At 38.6% G+C, this 19,199-nt stretch overlaps 1 protein-coding gene across 2 annotated transcripts in view; it reads right to left on the reverse strand.

The window, feature by feature from the left end:
* Positions 1-19,199, reverse strand: part of LOC121874291 (probable RNA polymerase II nuclear localization protein SLC7A6OS) — a 37,626-nt gene that overhangs the window by 9,094 nt on the left and 9,333 nt on the right. For both annotated transcript variants that reach the window (XM_042378391.1, XM_042378390.1), the window contains exons 3-7: positions 17,222-17,380; positions 13,593-13,871; positions 12,708-12,814; positions 6,766-6,885; positions 5,002-5,051 (exon numbers count right to left, since the gene is read on the reverse strand). In XM_042378391.1, the coding sequence (XP_042234325.1) occupies positions 5,002-5,051; positions 6,766-6,885; positions 12,708-12,814; positions 13,593-13,871; positions 17,222-17,380 (715 nt within the window). The remainder of the gene's footprint in view (positions 1-5,001; positions 5,052-6,765; positions 6,886-12,707; positions 12,815-13,592; positions 13,872-17,221; positions 17,381-19,199) is intronic.

The following is a 19,199-nucleotide window of genomic DNA, read 5'->3' on the forward strand; positions in this document are numbered from 1 at the left end:
ATTTTACATATTGACAATATATAATGCAGTGCAGTGTTGATTTAAGAAAATAATCTTGAATTATACCAAGTGAACTAAAATTGTATGGGTGAATTGGCACCATGGGGTGACTTCTCTTCCACCCCAATACCTTCCTTCTCCTCCACCCCCATTCTAATTCCCATCATCATCATCATCATCATCCAGGAGCCTTCTACATACACACCTCAAAGTAAGTGTACTTTACTGCATTTATTTTTAGTTTGTATATAATTTTCGGTGAGTTGAACCAATTACCCAAAAACCCATTGAAACAATGGTTTCGGTTAATGAGTTCACTTGGTGTAATTCAGGATTATTTTCATTAAATCAACATTGCACTGCATTATATATTGTCAATATGTAAAATATATTTAAAAATGACCAATAATTTGACTGGAAACACGAAAGCATTTATGTTGAAGAGTCTCAAACAAGATGTTCCTTCCTCTGAACTGGTAAACAAACTGACGCCAAGCTTGGTGCGTTGAGTGGCTGTTTGCCAAAAAAACTAGTTTGCATCAATTATGTTCAATGGTTGTTAAAATGACTAAAAAATTTAATATAAAACTTTTGAAATTATTGATAGTACAACCTTCTTGATATTTACTAAAATGGTAAGGAATTTAAGCCCTAAAACCGATTACTGTATTGGCGAACTAATACTACAGCTGGTGGACAGCCAAATGCAGGCGAAAACATGTTGGGAAAAATTCGTAAGGCATTCATAACCGAAGTGAAGAATCTTATGGAAGGTAATTCGTTAACTGAGGCGCTCATTAACCGAGGGATCACTGTAGTTTGTATACCAGTACTGTCTATGTATACACAGTAGTTTGTATACCCCAAATTCCTATGTACATAGTTTGTACACCTGCACTAGCTATGTACATAGTTTGTACACCTGCACTAGCTATGTACATAGTTTGTACACCTGCACTAGCTATGTACATAGTTTGTACACCTGCACTAGCGATGTACATACCGTATATACTCGTGTATAGTTCGAGTTTTTAAGACCAAATTTTTTGGCAAAAAATTGGGGGTCGTCCTATACATGCGTAACAGTTTTGTTAGGTTGAACCCGTGCATGATGGGAAGGGCGAGGAGCAACTTTTAGCTTCAGACATGAAAAATATTTACCATTTACTGCCAGTAAACAATGGAAACGTAAAATATGTACCAATTAGTAATGAAAAGTTGTGCAGTTCCTTCAGTAAATGAAGCTCACCAACTTACAATAGGCTAAATTACCTTACAACGTGTTTTCAGTAGTCTATGTTGAAGTTCTTAGCACAGGCTAACTTATCATATCATATACGGTATCACAGTTCTCATTGATCTACAAAAAATACCGGTAATAAAAACCTTTTTGATATTTCACACTTTATATAATACCCAGTAATCTACTTCAACCTCCTATTGTTTACAATGACGCATCACGCACCACCAGCTGTTGAGTATCAGCTAGACGGTACACGTGTTTTTCGAATCGTTTTCAGTAAAAAAACTGTTACATCACACGTATATTTTACCTAAACTGCGCCTAAATGAATATATTCTCGGAAATAAATAGTACAGTAGTTTTGCTGAAACATGATGTATTTTAATGTAAAATAGGATAAAATACATGCCGAAAACAAAAGATTTTACCGAACCTTCCGATATTCAAGAGAAGTTACTCGTTTTTTTAATAGTTTTGGGTTAAAATATTGTGATATTACAATGGTATTCTATTCATACTGTGCTTGATATAATGCATTCACGGAAATGTAATATTTTTGCTGAAATGACGTACATATTACAGTGGAAAGTGGGATAAAATCGTGACGAAAACAATGACTTTCGCTTTCGTTCGTTCAAAAGATGTTACCATAATCGCTTTTCGAATGGTTTTCAGTTAAAAAACTGTTGTATTACAATAATATTCTATCCTAATTGACTTGAATAAATACTACGATACCATATTTCGGAATATTTTCATTAAAATCCATCAAAATAATTTTCCTTGTCTTCGTCTGCAGCACCAAACAACTTCTCCCAGTCCTCTCCTTGAACAGGGCTAGACGGTACACGTGTTTTTCGAATCGTTTACAGTTAAAAACTATTACATCACACGTATATTTTACCTAAACTGCGCCTGAATGAATATATTCTCGGAAATAAATAGTAGTTTTGCTGAAACGTGATGTATTTCAATGTAAAATAGGATAAAATACATGACGAAAACAAAAGACTTTACCTAAGCTTCCGATGTTCTTGAGATGTTACTCGTTTTTTTAATAGTTTTCGGTTAAAATTCTGTTATATTACAATGATATTCTATTCATATTGTGCTTGATATAATGCATTCACGGAAATGTAATATTTTTGCTGAAATTACATACGTATTACAGTGGAAAGTGGGATAAAATCGTGACGAAAACAATGACTTTCACTTTCTTTCGTTCAAAAGATGTTACCGTAATCGCTTTTTGAATGGTTTAGTTAAGAAACTGTTGTATTACAATAATATTCCCTCCTAATTGGCTTGAATAAATACTTGAATGGAAATATACAATAATTTTGTTGAAACTACCCTCGTTTCAGTGTAAAGTGGTGTAAAGTGTCGTGTCGTAATAATAAATGGTAAACAATTTGCCTTCGGCACTCGGTGTTTCGGGCACGGCGAGCCTCAGTTTATAGGACGTAGTGTTTTTACTGAAGGTTTTGTTGTTCCATTACCCTCAAAAACTTGGGTCGACCTATAAACGAGGAATATCATAAATTAACGATTTCTTGGTCAAAAAATCAGGGTCGACCTATACACGAGGGGGGGTTATAGACGAGTATATACTGTAGTTTGTACACCTGCACTAGCTATGAACAGTTACAGACATAATTCCCTGGACACTCTGGCAGTGTCTACCATGTAAGTACAGTGAGTCCCGATAACCAAAGACCCGTTGGCCGCCGATTCGCATAACTGACAATTACATACAAGGGAAATACCCCGCAGGTGTTGTTGATACCCCGGAGATCCGATGATCAGCAGAGCCGACGTGGTGTGATATCTTGCCACCAGAGGGCTCTGTGCACTGCCTCTTGACTTATTGCTGCCACATTTGCTCTTGTTTACACTTACCATGTGTCTCTGACTTTGTGTTATTCAATCATGCTTAAATGCCCCAGTGATAGTTGCTCTTGTGCTGGACAACTTGATGTCATGTAATAAGGCATAGTAAGAGTGGTGATGGACCAGCAGAGATTGGAAGAGACTTGAACTTGCTACCCTAGTCTCTCCCATCCCCAACACAGGTAAACAACAGTCTCAATTTATGCTTTACATTGCTCATTTAAGGCTTATGATGGTTACTATATATGTCTGCTTTATTATCTGGCTTGACAGTGTGCAGTACAGAGATATGTCAAGGGTAGATGAGGAGGGTGGCCAGTCTTTAACCTGTTCTTATGGGATTAATTGCTACTATAACCGTTGATTGACTAACCAACGGCTTTTCACGGTCCCTATATGCAGTGGTTATTAGGTATGCCTGTACTTGATGATCATTAGGTGAAGGATTAGAATTTTAGTGAATAATCTCAGAATTTTCTTTATATTAATGAGTGTTTCTTTTCCATTTTGTGGTTGTGACACAATACTGGAAAGCCTTGAGCTGCAACAGACATGAGTCAGGTGAATCATGGCAACATGGGTCCATAATTACCACAGCAACAATAACATTTGTTCCCTGGTAATGTCTTATTTACACCTTCTTTTTTCTTCTTCAAAACTGTAAAATTAGTGGAAATAAAGTGTTTTAATTAATATAAACTGAACAATATAATTCACCATTGGTTAGGAAGAACACACGGAGACAGATGGCATTGATGTGGGCAGAAGGCCAGAGTAGGTATGAACACAACAAGACATTAATAATGAGAACCTTATCATTTCATTTTCCTCTTTTTTCCTTTAAAATAAAAAAAAAATAAAAAAATGTATATTTTCAATGTATCTGTTAACAGTGTTGGTGGCATGTTAGACTCATCACTGTAGCCACCCCCAGCCCTCTCTCTCCCTCTGGGACTGAGCTGTGAGCTGTTATGTTTTATATCAACTTGTAATTTTGGGTAGACACAGGGTATAAGATTTGTTTTTTTACATGCACACACAGTCTTTCATATGGGATGTGCCAGAAAACAACTTGTATGGTCTAAAACATAAAGGTAATACTGTACAATAAACATTTGTTGGTGCACAAGCAAAAGTTAGCATGGAGAGAGGGTGATAAGGGATTCCAGCTGTTCACTGTGTGTAGTGAAACAATTGCCAAATATCAATGTAGTACTGTATTTACTTTACTTATTAATATTATTTATATTTTCTCCACACATTTATTGGTACAGTATATTGTACTGTACCAGCGATGTCGCCAGAACAATTATTGGTACAGAACACTACAAGGGAATGAGAGATTTCTGGGTAATGAGATGACTCTCAAACAGGTACACTATACACATGTTGGTCACGGCCAGTTCACATTGGTCAGTTATGGAGTGCACGTCTACGGTCTACCGCACCAGCTTTTTTCCACTTTTTTCTCCATCATTGGCCAGTATTTGAACCATTTAGCCTGATAACTCTGGACCATGCACCTAAATCTGGTACTGTACAGAGGTACACACTGTACTTAGAAACATTTAAATTTTGGTTGGGGGCAGATAACGGAAAAGTACCATTGTTTTTTTTTCCCCTCGGGAGAAGGTGTCCCTCATATTTCGTATAATCTCCTAATTTAAAAGGACTACAGTAGTTATTTCAAGTAATGGGAGTATTACTGTATACAACACAAGTATATGCCAGATACTGCCAAGTGTTCAGGGAATTATGTCCACAACTATACACTGTTTTGCTACACTGTCTGTTGTGATTAAAAAAATTCTATCTAAAACAAGAGCCATAAGAAATATAAATGCCATCAACTGTAAGAGCAAACTTACACTGTCTGGAATGTGATCTGTGCAGGTGTTGACTCACATAATCTTTATCTCTGAAACAAAACAAAAGTTACCATTAAGATAATAATAAAACTTACAGTACAGTATATACATCACTCTATGGGAGGAACTTACGACACATAGGGATGCAACAACAGTAGAGGTCATACAACATTAAAGGAACTTCAGGATCATTCTCAACAAAAGAACAATGGAGTTTCAACGAGCCATTTCGACGAGGCTTAAGAACGGCCGAGCCTAACCTAACATAACCACACCTGTAAAGACAAGACAACCTTTATATAACACTTGCCCCTCCCCCCCCAAGTGGTGAGGCTGGGATGAGCAGGTTTTTTAGGCATTAATATTTTACTTTACTTAAGTCTTTTACCTACACATTTATACACTACTGTACAGACTATTGGAGTAAGAAACTGTGTATGGTATTATGCTGCACACACTCACTGATGGATATTAATGAATGATTAATCTATTGACAAGTAAAGATTTGTCTGTTTAATTTTGACCTTTAATATAAACTTACTCCTCTATTGTACTATATTACCACACATAGACGTGGGGTGAAAATAATAATGGAACAACCTGCCAGAGAGAGTTGTGACAGCACCAGACTTGACCAACACTAAAGAAGGTACAGATACATTCAGTACTTGCCAGCAGTGTGTGACAGACACCGCCCAACCAACTAACGAGCCAATTAGTGGTGTACAGGATAAAAGTGTAAGAAATAAAAAATAAAATAAATAAAATGTATATGTAAAGATGTAAGGCCACCCCTCTCTCTCTCTCTCTCTTCCCCTGTTGGTGGAGGGTGTGGAGGGGGTATAATGAGGACGTGGGGGTGTGGCCTTCTATGTGTCACTTAACTTCAGCTTCTCCCTTTGGGCTGACCACAAGTGACCAAACAAATAAATTACAACAACCCTGATCACAACTTTCCTGGATACTGTTGATAAGGAGAAAGATGTTGGTGTTGTGATAGAGTCAGATAGATCAAACACAGCACAACTAGTGAGGGCAGTAGTGAGAGAAGGAAATCGACATTTGGCAATTATAAAGCATACCTTAGAATACAAAGAGAGGAAAAGGCTCATTCAACTGTAGAAATCTCAAGTATATTCCAGTCTGGATTACTGTATACAGGCAGAAAGATCTAACATCTCAAGAAAAGGTGCAACACAGAGCAACTAAGATCATTCCTGAACTGTCATGTCAATTATCCAAGTAGACTTAAGGCCTTAGGACTAACAACCCTTCAGACAAGGCACAATAGGGCAAATCGCATTGAAACTTTCAAAATACAGAAAGGGAAGAAAAACACGAACCCGGGATATTTCTTTGTGACGGCACGCTCCACCAACACGAGGAGACAGAACTACAAGCTCACCAAGCTATCATGCACAATGAATATAAGGAAATACATCTTCACACAGAGGCTGGTAAACATATGGCATGGTCTACCAGCTCAAGATGTGGAATTAAGAACAGTACAGTACTAGGCTTCAAAACAGCCCTTGATAAAATGATCAAGAACAACAGAGGTCCCTACACAGGCTACTGCCCCAACATGGCCACCCACTAGTACATAAGGTAAGTGTATGAATACAAGATATTTTCTTATGCTGTGGATGATCATTTTTTTCCCCCAAGTGACTAAATTAAAATACTGGCGAGTGTCTCCCAGATCAAGACACGATACAGGCACAAAGACTTAACCTAATAATTAACATAAACAATGTAACTCACTCGTCTGAGCTGTCATCCTCCTCAGGGTAATCATTCCTCCAGTTGTTCTCATCATTCTCATCGTCGTCGTCTTCATATTTATCGTCATCGTCAGATAACTCGTGGGTACTTATCAGTATGCTGTAATGACAACAGATTTAGTGATGATAATAATAATAATAATATCTTGTCATAAAGATACAGTAATAATAATACAGTTATTACAGCAGTAGGTACAGCCTTACCTGGAGTGGTTTGTCTTCTTACTTAATATCTATGGAATAATTCTCATTTTTTACTCCTTAATGTTGAAGATGGTAAGTTAAGTCCTGCTCTTCTCATCCCAGTGTGAGGTTTTTAATACTAACAGTACAGCTTATCCAGGGGTTTAATGTTGACATTACTCAACTGTCACTTGCCACCAGTAAGTACTGTATTAGGTTATGAGAAATAATTGATTTTAAGACATCATCCCTACTTCATCATAGAGCCCTTCCTCAGGTTCAGTGACTGACTGTGTGTATTAAGAGGGGGTCAGTCTGGGCACCTAAGACCCAAATATTGTGGTGGTTGTCATGAGGACAGTATCATCAAGTTCAGTTGTAACTCAGCCAACTCTTATACCTTTTACATGTACAGTACACGACTGCAGACCTTGAAGATGTCACCTTGGTACAGTAGCCATCCAGAGGTGGGGCACCATGCTCTTTGTTCCCCATCAACTCTCACTGTCAAACAACCTTAGACTTACCACTTGCTTCCACCTGTTCCTTGTTGGTTTCTTTGCCACTCACGTTTTTTGCAGTTAAATGGATTTAGTTATGACTTACACTGTTAATGTAAAGTTGTTCTTGTGTAGTCAGTAGTCATCTTAGTGATGAGCAACCCATCCTTAATTAAGACGGAGATAAAGAAAAACTTATCTTAAATATGGAACAAACTGGACGGTCTCGCACACACACACTGCTGCTAGTTTGAGCTTCCCATGGAGGGTCATACGAGGTGTGATCCAAACGTTCCCGGACTGGCTTCATAAAACCTTTCTCTTTGCAGATATCGAAATTGAATCATCAGCAGTTGCTCACCTTGGGTGTAAGTTGTTTACTACATTGATTTGGCGGGAATCTGTGGCGCCAACCGACCATAGTGCAGCTTTGTGTGAGTGTGTGCACCGGCCCATCTGCTAAGTAGAGTCAGCCGCCACTCTACCCTCAACATGGAGGGAGGTATTTGCTTCAGACTCTGATAAAAATGGTGCAGAAACCCACAAAATAATCAAAGAAGCCTACAAAGATGAAGCAATGTCCAGGGCTCAAGTTTTCAGGTGGCACAAGAGCTTCAAAGAAAGGTGCACCTCCTTTGAAAATGAGCATTGTTCTGGGTGGCCTTCCACTGAGAGAAATGATGAAAATGTCCAGAAAAATGACCAGCTTGTCCATGAAAATCATAAGGTGACCATCCACAAGATTGCCGAGCGGTTGGACCTCTCATATGGAAATGTTAACCGGATTCGGACTGACGACTGGCAATTGGCCGCTTCACCAGGACAATGCACCTGCGCACACTCTCTCCTCTCTGTCAATGATTATCTGGTGAAGTACAGCATCCCAGTGGTCCCCCACCCTCCAGATCAGGCCCCTGGGAGTTCTGGCTGTTTTCCAAGTTCAAGTTGAACCTCGAAGGGAAGAAGATCATGGACAGAAAGGAGACCCAGGACACATCACAGAAGGTGTTCTTCAACCTCATCAACGAAGACTTCCAGAAGTGGGAGGAGCGGATTCAGTGCTGCATTGAGGCCTCTGAAGAATATTTTGAGGGTGACAAAAAGTTTCACTGTAATATCTTGAGAAATAAAGATTTTATGAAACCAGTCCGGGAACTTTTGGATCACACCTCGTATGTGATCAAGCCAACCCTGTTAGGTTGCAATTCTCTCTCTAATAATACAGAACACTTTTGCTTAACCAGTGTCCCCGTACAGTATGTTAATATCATAGACCTGGGAGTGTTTTTTCCATTCAAATGTTTTACCCTCTATACTGTACAGTACTGTTTAGTTATGACTAGAGATGATGTATTCTTTTATTAAAGTACCTCATATACTGTACTGTACTTCTCCTTTACATTTAAATGCGTCTAAAATGTAACATATTACCGGTACTTTGCTTATAATTAAATTTTACGTGTAGAGTTGTTTATTATGTTACCATGAGGGGAGTGAGGGATCATGGTGTGACAACTTCTCTGTCTCCTGGTCCAGTCTGGTCAGTGCCACACTCTGCTTGTGTACCACATCTTTTCCTCATCCTTAATACAGTACTGTACTGTACTTCATTATTATGGCACTAACTACAAAATATATGAGGGCTGTTTAATAAGTAATGTGTCCATAACTAGCAGGGAAATAATGTGAGGGTGAATGTGTCATAACCTGCATCAAAGAGTTATGAGACAATTTTGACATTCAATCATTTAGTTTTATTTAAGTGTATAAGGTATTGTCTGCTTATGGCCCTAACAAGGACCAGCTAACAATGTTTGGTGGCAGCTTCAGTAACAGCAAGTTGTGTTAAAGGTTTATAACATTTACTCCCTGACCTGAAGAAACACTAAGACCTTCTGACCTAATGTTTTAAGATTAAAACCTAAAACATGTGTGACCACCACATACTGTACCCTTATTACCTACTGTACTGAACTGTCAAGGTCTAAGAAACACTCACCATAGTTGTCTCTCTGCCTTCCTTCAGTGCTCAGTATAATAATGGTGTATATGCCTTTATAATGCTCCAAATTAATGTTAATTACTAAAAATATTATTATATAAATAAACTTTAATAAAAGAACTAAAATTACAATATTTTTATTAGTAGTACAGTACAGTACAGTACAGTACATTACAGTACAGTACAGTACGGTACGGTACAGTACGGTACGGTACGGTGCAGTACAGTACGGTACGGTACGGTACGGTACGGTACGGTACGGTACGGTACAGTACAGTACAGTACAGTACGGTGCAGTACAGTACGGTACATTACGGTACGGTATGGTACAGTACAGTACGGTACGGTACAGTACAGTACAGTACGGTACAGTACAGTACGGTACAGTACGGTACAGTACTGTACGGTACAGTACAGTACAGTACAGTACGGTACGGTACAGTACAATACAGTACAGTACGGTACAGTACGGTACGGAAAGGTACCGTACCGTACGGTATCATACAGTACAGTATGGTACAGTAAGGTACGGTAAGATACAGTACTGTACGGTACGGTACAGTACACCCTGTGGTGCGATGAGTCACATTGTGGCACATCTTATCCAAAATGTTTTAACAATAACACATTTAATTGTGCCCCTAAGTTTTAAATCTCCTTAATATATATTTTCTTAAATATAGATTTATCTTTAATATATAAGGTTAGGTTAGTTTTCACTTTCCCTCAAAAAAAAAATGTCATTTGACATAAAAAATACACCTGACCTAATACTACCTTGGTTTCCAGCACTGGGAGTCATACTGTGATTTGGTTCAAATTTCATACAGTTACAGTACTATTTTACATGGGTCTAAATAGTCATAAAATGGGAACTTGGGGTTGGTCTTGGATGCCTGGAACCATAACTTTCGTTATGACGCACTCGGCGGGGTGATAACCAAGGGATGACTGAACAGTACAGAGTAGTTTCAGTAAAATGTACTGTACCAACATGCCAGTTCACATCAAGCTGAGCTACAGGTTGTACCTCTCTAGTCCGGCAACCTCGGGACCTGACCGGTGCCGGACCATGGAAATTCACCCTTTTCCTGGATAGATAGTGACTTGTGCTTATGCTTGGAAGCACTAGCACCACTTTCTCTGCATCATGGTCTCTTTGAAGACATATTGAAGGGTTAAATGTCGTATAGTAGCTTCTCAAATTTCGCGAGTTTTTAATTCAACGTATTTTATTGGAACACAAAAAAAAATAAAAATTTTGACGGCGGAAACTTGAAGTTCGACGGGTTTGAACGGCCCGCCAACGTGCAGACGACGTGCATAATCGTGTAAACAGCGTCATTTCTCTTATGTACAAAAGATTCATTATTGTTTATTGCTGAATGTCTTTTTTATTGAATTAATGTTTATGTGTGCAAAATGAGCAATACAATTCATTAATAACACGTAGAATATTAAAACACACGAGGAAATGACACAGCATTGTTTTTGTTGATTACAAAACCAGTGACTGACTGGTTCTACATATAAAACTGAAGAAAATAAGACCTTGGTTGTAGCTGTAGTAAAATTAATATAGTTGTTTTAAGCAATGTTATTTAATGTTAATAAATGGAACAATAGAAGTAGCTAACGATAATGGTAAAGAAAAAAGAGAGATCGCGTATGTAAGTGCGCACACGTGAAAACATATCATCATTACTTTACATAAGAATATGAAAACAACACTTATTTACTGTTCATATATATTTTAATTAATGTATCTGAATTTGTTTATATTGAATTAATGTTTGTGTGTGCAAAATTAACAATACAATTTATTAATAATACGTGGAATATTAGAGGAGACGAGACGGCTGCCGGCATTGTTTATGTTAAAGCTTACAAAACCAGTGACTGATTGGTTCTACATATAAAACTGAAGAAAATAAGACTCTGATTGTAGCTGTAGTAAAATTACTGTAAAAAAATTAATATGGTTGTTTGAAGTACCTGTAATGTTATTTAATGTAATAAATGGAACAATATAAGTAGCTAACCATTAATGGTAAAAAAAAAAAGTGAGACTGCGTGTATGTTAGTGCGAACATGTGAAAACATATCGTCATTACTCTACATAAGAATATGAAAGCAACACTTATTTACTGCCTCATATATATTGAAGGGTTAAATGTTGTACTCTGTATAGACAAGCAGAGAGAGAGAGAGAGAGAGAGAGAGCAGCTGAACTGCTGGATGTCTACAGACCTTAATTTCCGGCTTTTTTTGGATTAGCCCACCGGGCATAGGTCACTGACCCACATTGGGGCCTGAGGGACAAAAATTTAATACTCCTGTAATAATAATAATAATAATAATTCAGATAAGGAGAAAAAAAGAAGAAGAAGAAGAAAAAAAAAAAAAGCTGCCTATTGGACAAACTGAAATCGTTCCGGACCACAGAATGCCGGACTAGAGAGGTACAACCTGTATTAGCAAATATAAGATACTCTTGGAACATGAAAAAAATAAGGCAAATTCACCTTCTTTGTTATACAAAAACTTGGACATGATACTTTTTCTTTTTACTTTTATCCTCTTCACTACCGATTGGCTCGTTAGCTGCTTGGGCAGTCGGCTACTGCAGTCTCTGTTACATATTGTTAGCAGTATTGGGCATGCACTGGGTCCAGGATGTATCTGTCTGACTTCTGACTCTATAACACTGTTCAAGTGCCAAGATAGTGAGGCACATTATACTTAGTTCCTTTTAAGAGTTGTAGTAAACAGGGAGATGTGTAATGAGCTTTGAACAGCAGCTCAAGCTGAGGTTTCAAACCTAGAGTGATACCATTGGTGAGCCTTAAATGTCACGAGTAGTGTGGGCAGATGCTACACTCACCTATACAATACAGGACCTAAAGTGGTGGCTTCTGTTAAATGATTTATGATAGTTTTATATCATAATAGTTCTTGTGTTACAAGTCATGCAAAATCAAATAAATATTGTACAGTATAACTATTACTCATCAGTGCTTGAGCAACAACCCTGACAAGTCTTAAGAAACTTTTGGAAAAAATAAAGGAGTTGATTACTACTAAAAACCATAGACCCTCAGACCCTCCTGTTGACAGACAAACACACATAAAATAATATAACACAGGAGAGCTCTCTGGCACTAGCTGGCAGGGCATAATAAATAGTAATGGAAGATTGATAAGAATAACAATAGTTCATCACAGTTGAGTACTCACTCGCACACATATTTCATCCAGTCAACGTCATGTGGCCAGTAGTAGATGTCATACACAAACTTCTCAGTCTCCATGGGGACCCCATTACATGTTATCACATCAGAAACCTGAAAAAAATGTGCACAATTTATATTTTTGTTGAAGTAGGGTTAGGGTAGGTTAGGTTAAGTAAGGCTAGGTTAGGTTAAGTAAGGCAAGGTTAGGTAAGGTAAGGGGAGGTTAGAAAACTTAGCTTCTTGTTCAGTGGGGATCCAAACACAGGTCTCAGAATCCACAACATACAGTATTTACCAGATGCTATATCACAACAGGTCTAGTGTAGTTCTCATAGGCCAAATGTTTACTACTACAGGCTAAACAGATGTACCACTGCACTTACTCACCATATCATTCATCCCCACAGCTTAAAAGTTGTAAGTAGGTTGTGAAAATATAATTCATTTGTTATTATGTGTTACTGTATTGTACTGCCCTAGTGAGAGAGATAACGATGACCCTTAACTCTACAGTAAGCCACACTAATGAACACACACTTAGCAATTTTCACTCTTGTACTTTCAGAAACTTATAAAATACATCCAGACAAAAACACACATACATAACCTACACATATTTGAGTTCCCAGTACCCCATGTCATAAGTTCCCGGTACCTCATGTCATATTAATGGTACCTCATGTCATATTAATGGTACCTCATGTCTCAATAATGGTACCTCACGTCTCAATAATGGTACCTCACGTCTCAATAATGGTACCTCACGTCTCAATAATGGTACCTCACACCTCATTAATGGTACCTCACACCTCATTAATGGTACCTCACGTCACAATGGTACACCTCACCTAACCTAAATCTATTTTCCAGGTCAGGTACAATATCTCACCTTCTTGGAGGACAATTCAGTATCATAATACTTTATGTCCTCCACAGTTGACAGAGGAGGAGGAGCACAGTTGGCTCCTTCATCCTTCTCTTCTTCTCTGCCTCTCTTCTGCTGTTGATCTTTTCCTTTATCTTCAGGTTTTACTTTCATAGCACAGTTGGCTCCTTCATCCTTCTCTCCTTCTCTGCCTCTCTTCTGCTGTTGATCTTTTCCTTTATCTTCAGGTATTATTCTTGTGATGATATTTAGACTTAAAGTCGGTCGGTGAGAAGCATGAGCCTGGGTGAAGGGATGATGTTAGTTAATACACAAGACCATTATCTTATACCAAGGCTAAAATTATTTTAATGTACTTCCACGATGATTGTATACTGTCAACAACAACAACACACACGTCAAAGTGGTTAAATAAAGTTCAATAAAGGTTTCCCACATTTTCATATACTGTAGTAGGATTCCTGAACAGTATTACAGTGATCCCTTGGTTAACGAACACAATTCGTTCCAGAGTCGTTCAATAACCGAATCCATTACAGTGTTTCAATGGGATATTGGGTAATTGGTTCCAGCTCACAGAAAAGTACATACAAAGTAAAGCCAAAAACACGTGATGTCAGAAACACGAGGATCCATATATATTTCATTAGCCCAATAAAGCACGCGGACTTCTACATACAATCAACACCTCAACCCGTGTTTCGAAGCCGGATTTGGTAAAACGTTACTCTGACCACCTATGTGATACGGGTGGTCCCCATTAGAGGTTCACGGCGCCATAAGCTCGTTGAACAGGCTTTGTGTGAAATATAACAAAGTCTAGGACTGCTTTTAGTATCCTGGTGGTCCAGCGGTTAGCGTTCCCCGGTCACAGTCATAGGCTTGTGGGCCGTGGGTTCGAATCCTGGCGGGTTGAGGTGTTGATTGTATATATATATATATATATATATATATATATATATATATATATATATATATATATATATATATATATATATATATATATATATATATATATATATATATATATATAAATATATATATATATATATTGCAAATTATATTCTCCTAACTTTAGTCTGTGATATTATACCAGGTATATAAGATACAAACTGTAACCCTAAAACCCTGGCTGGGCAGATGGGGGAGAGGGAGCAGGAGGTGAGGTGATATGTTTGACAGTTGGTGCCAAGGTCTAATGTGTGTTTACAGCTATTCCTCGACTTACGACCACCCGAACATACAACCGCCCCAGTCATACCAATTTTTTTTCAAATTACGTATTTTCGAGTCCTGACGTTAGTGATTGCGCTGTGTACTGACAAAATTTTTGTTTGTATTCCCTTTAAAAAGGCTGGCAAGCGCCAAAGGTCTGGTGAAGTATTTACCTGTATTTGTTTATTTATGACCTTTACATTGAATTTTTGTTTTTTGATTATAAAATGTCAAAGAAATGACCGGAGAAAATATAATTTACATTGCTGGAATTCTTATAAGATAGTGATTAATTTGAATATAAACATGCTATAGTTTGCACTAGACAAAAATTTTAGTAATCATTTTGTACATTACATTATTTTGAATACATGTACAATTCAGCTTTGCCCTTAGGACAGTGTGTGCATGTAAACGAGTTTCAATAAATTAATAAAGTTACATATATCGAGCCAAAAATAATAGTTGAAAAACTTGGATGGCTAAATTTTAGAATGACCCAAAATTTTAATATAAAAATGCAAAAATATTCAAGAACACAACCTTCTTGATATTTACTCCGCTGGAAACGAATTGAAGATCCTTATGGGAGATAATTCGTTAACCGAAATTTCGTCAATCAAACCGTTCGTTAACCGAGGGTCCACTGTACATCTCTCAGAACTATGTGTAAAGATACCGTACAGTAACTATTTCATCAGACACAATTATGTAACTGGGTAAAAATTGGGTCCCAAAATATGCACCAAAATTTCCCTCATGTCTGTAAATCTACTGAAAAGACTGAAAGTGAGGTAGTATAACACAGTCTAAGGAAAGACATGTGAATATAATTTTTTTTTTAACATGTGAATTTAATTTTTTTTTAAAGATAAAAAAATTGCCCCCAAAATTTTAACAACATTTACAGCATTCATCCTTTCACATGTAAATTACTGGAGTTGTGGCAACACTGGTCTTCATAGTTGAATATTCCTACAAATATTTACTGAAATGTGGCTCTCAACTCATAACACAGGTACGTACAGTATTGTACTGCACTGTGCTGTCATCAACAAATAAAGTCCTCTCACTTCTCCTGCTACTTCGTGAACCCTGAAATCCAGACTCATGAACCCAAAGCAGCAGACGCCGATGCATAATTCTGTCCATAAACGTTTCGGATTCACGAGACTGAATCTTGGGGTTCGTGGATCAACAGGAGAGGCAACACGACTTTTGCTCACGACTATACAGTACTAAAATAACTACTGCTGCTGCTGCTGCTAGAAATACTGTAGTTATTGTTATTACAGTGGTCCCTCGGTTAACGAGCACAATCCGTTCCAGCTCACCGAAAATTGCCTAAAGTCAACAAAAAAGGTAGAAAAGTACACTTACTTTGAGGTGTGTATGTAGAAGGTTCCTGGATGATGATGATGATAGGAATTAGAATGGGGGTGGAGGAGAAGGGACAAGAGAAGGCATTGGGGTGGAAGAGAAGTCACCCCATGGCACCATTTCACCCATAAAATTTTAGTTCTCTTGGTGTATTTCAAGATTATTTTCTTTAAATCAACACTGCACTGCATTATATATTGTCAATATGTAAAATAAATTTCAAAATGACCAATAATTTGCTTGCAAACACAGAAAAAAAGCGTTTAGTTGAAGAGAGTCTCGAGCAAGATGTTACCTCCACTGACAAGAGAGAGAGACTTACGCCTGTTTGATGTGTTAACAGGCTGGATGGCGCGCCAGAAACTAGTTTCTTTACCTTCACTTATGTTCAATAATTGTTAAAATGACTAAAAAAGTTAATATTAAACTTTTAAAATTATTGAATAGTATAAACTTCTTGATATTTACTAAAATAGTAAGGAATTTAAGCCCTAAAACCGATTACTGTATTGGCAGACTAATACTACAGTTGGTGGACCGCCAAATGCAAGCGAAAACATGTTGAAGTCAGCTCGTAAAAACTCGTTAATCGAGTGATTGCTCGTTAACCGAAGTTAAGAGTCTTATGGAAGGTAAATCGTTAACCGAGGGATCACTGTATTATTATGAAAACAGCAAACACTTGTAACTTGTCTGAGTACAACAATCCCACTTACAGTTTACCCAATATATTGTAGTTTTAATAGTGTACTAACAAAATAACAGTACAGTACAGTACACCCTTCCAATGTACAACTGTTACATGAGGCAACACAACACCATTAATATGTTTAACACAACAACAATACAGTACAGTATTTTATGACCCTAATATATATGGCATTTTAAGTGTCCCTACAAATGAATCCCTGTCTATGTATTAGTGAAGGAATGTTGAGAAGTTATAACCCAAATAATAAAACAGACAGACAACTCTATATGGTACTATTATATACATCACACATTAAAACAATAATAATAAATGACGGGGTACTCACTTCTTCCCGCTTGTTCTTAATTCTCTGTTTGGTTTCACGCCTGGCAGCATCTCGATGTGCCCCAACCTTGTCCAGTCTCTTGTACTGCTCTCGTAGCTGCCAGCCTTTCTTGAATTCCTTCTGTAATTCCTTCAGTACTTCTGGCTCCAAATGTTCCTCCTGAAAATTGTAAAAATAAAATATTGATACAAGTCATGGTGATGTGCGGTCAACCTTCAACAACTGCATTAGAGGCACAAATTTAACACAGTACTGCACCTACTGTATATATTTACTCCTTGATTCAGCCCAACATAATTGAGAAAGGAGTCACACACACACACACACACACACTTGTCAACCATCAGTGAGACGAGACGTGCCCTGAAGGCGCTCCGGGTTTTGGCAGCCAGGCCGAGTCTGTTTGCTCCCCCCCCCCACCTCCCCATGCTATATCCCAACGCCCTACCAGCCTTACTACACCAGGACTTATTCAGCAAAACATTCAAGTGATCAGTGCAATAATTAATTACCAAGCAGTGTTCCTATAGTGCATCCCAAGGAAAAGCACAAAAACACAGCAGTGTTATCTCGCGACTTAAGTTACTGAACATATTCCATGCGCGCAGCCGTAGACAGGGGCGTCATAAACAAAAGCCCATTAGGGCCATAACCTCCACTAGGAAACCAAAGAAACTCACCCCTGACAGACCGTACCATTACACTGAAGTCCACTGATATGGTCTAATCTCCCGTCTTTACTGCTCTCCAACATCACTTCCCTGGCTAACAAGTTTGATGAGCTGGCAACCACAGTCAGGTCAGTCGCCACGAGCGTCGTTGCCATATGTGAGGCTTGGCAAATTGTTCCGGAAACGTGTCATATTGAGGGATATCAACTCTTTCGTCACCTTCTTTCACATGGACGCGGAGGGGGCGTTGCCTTCTTCTGCCAAAATGACCAACGCCTGTCATGCTTGGATGTTCAAGTCCCAGCAGATGTGGAGGCATTATGGGTACGTGTTATGCCACGGGCCCACCCGCGCCACACTGCCTCTATCATAATCTGTGTGTCATACCATCCGCCTCGCTCGCCCACCAGAGACACTCTTATCAATCATCTCATTACCACCTCAGAGTCAGGTACCCATGTGCCAAGTTAGTATTATGTGGGGATTATAATGAAATTGACACCACTGATATCCAGGACCAGCTGTCACTATCACAAGCTGTGAACTTCCCCACACATGTCAAAATACCCTTGACCTTATCTTAACTGACTTAGCGGACCAGTACCAACCACCTCAACCAATGCCTCCTATTGGGTGTAGCACACACTTATCAGTGCTCTGGTCCCCTGCTGCCACTACCAGCCAAGTACAGAGACCCTACATCAAGACCTACAGGCCGATTACTGACTGCAGTGCGCCTCTTCGGGTAGTGGATAGTTCACCATCCCTGGACTGAAGTACTTAGCGTGGATGACGTGGACACCAAATGGATAAATTATACCAACACCACCACGGAAGCTCACCACCACTTCTTCCCCGAGAAGTCCGTCAGATCTCACCCAGCTGACTTGCCCTGGATCACACCTCGGATCAAAAGACTTATGCAACAGAGAGACAGAGCCTTTTATCTCAATGACCACAACCGCTACAGGTCCCTTCGCAACTGAGTCATCCGCGAAATGCGCACTGTTAAGAAGTCTCACTACCCAACCAAATTGCAACACCTGAAGCAGACCAACATCAGTCAATGGTATGGTAAGCTTAAAGAACTCTGTGGACTAAACAATAAGACACACCCCCTCCCCTTCCTTAGCCATCTCACTAATGTTGACGCAGCTGAGCAATCAAATAACCATTTCGCTACTATATGCCAGACGCTCCCCCGGCTTGACAAAACCACTCTCCCTGCTTACCTACCAGCCTCCCTTCCCACTGACTTAGAAGAAGAATTTGAAGTAGCAAAACGTCTGGACAAACTGAAGTTAAAA

The sequence above is a fragment of the Homarus americanus genome, unplaced genomic scaffold (assembly GCF_018991925.1).
Source record: "Homarus americanus isolate GMGI-L3 unplaced genomic scaffold, GMGI_Hamer_2.0 scaffold26488, whole genome shotgun sequence".
NCBI classification, from domain to species: domain Eukaryota; kingdom Metazoa; phylum Arthropoda; class Malacostraca; order Decapoda; family Nephropidae; genus Homarus; species Homarus americanus.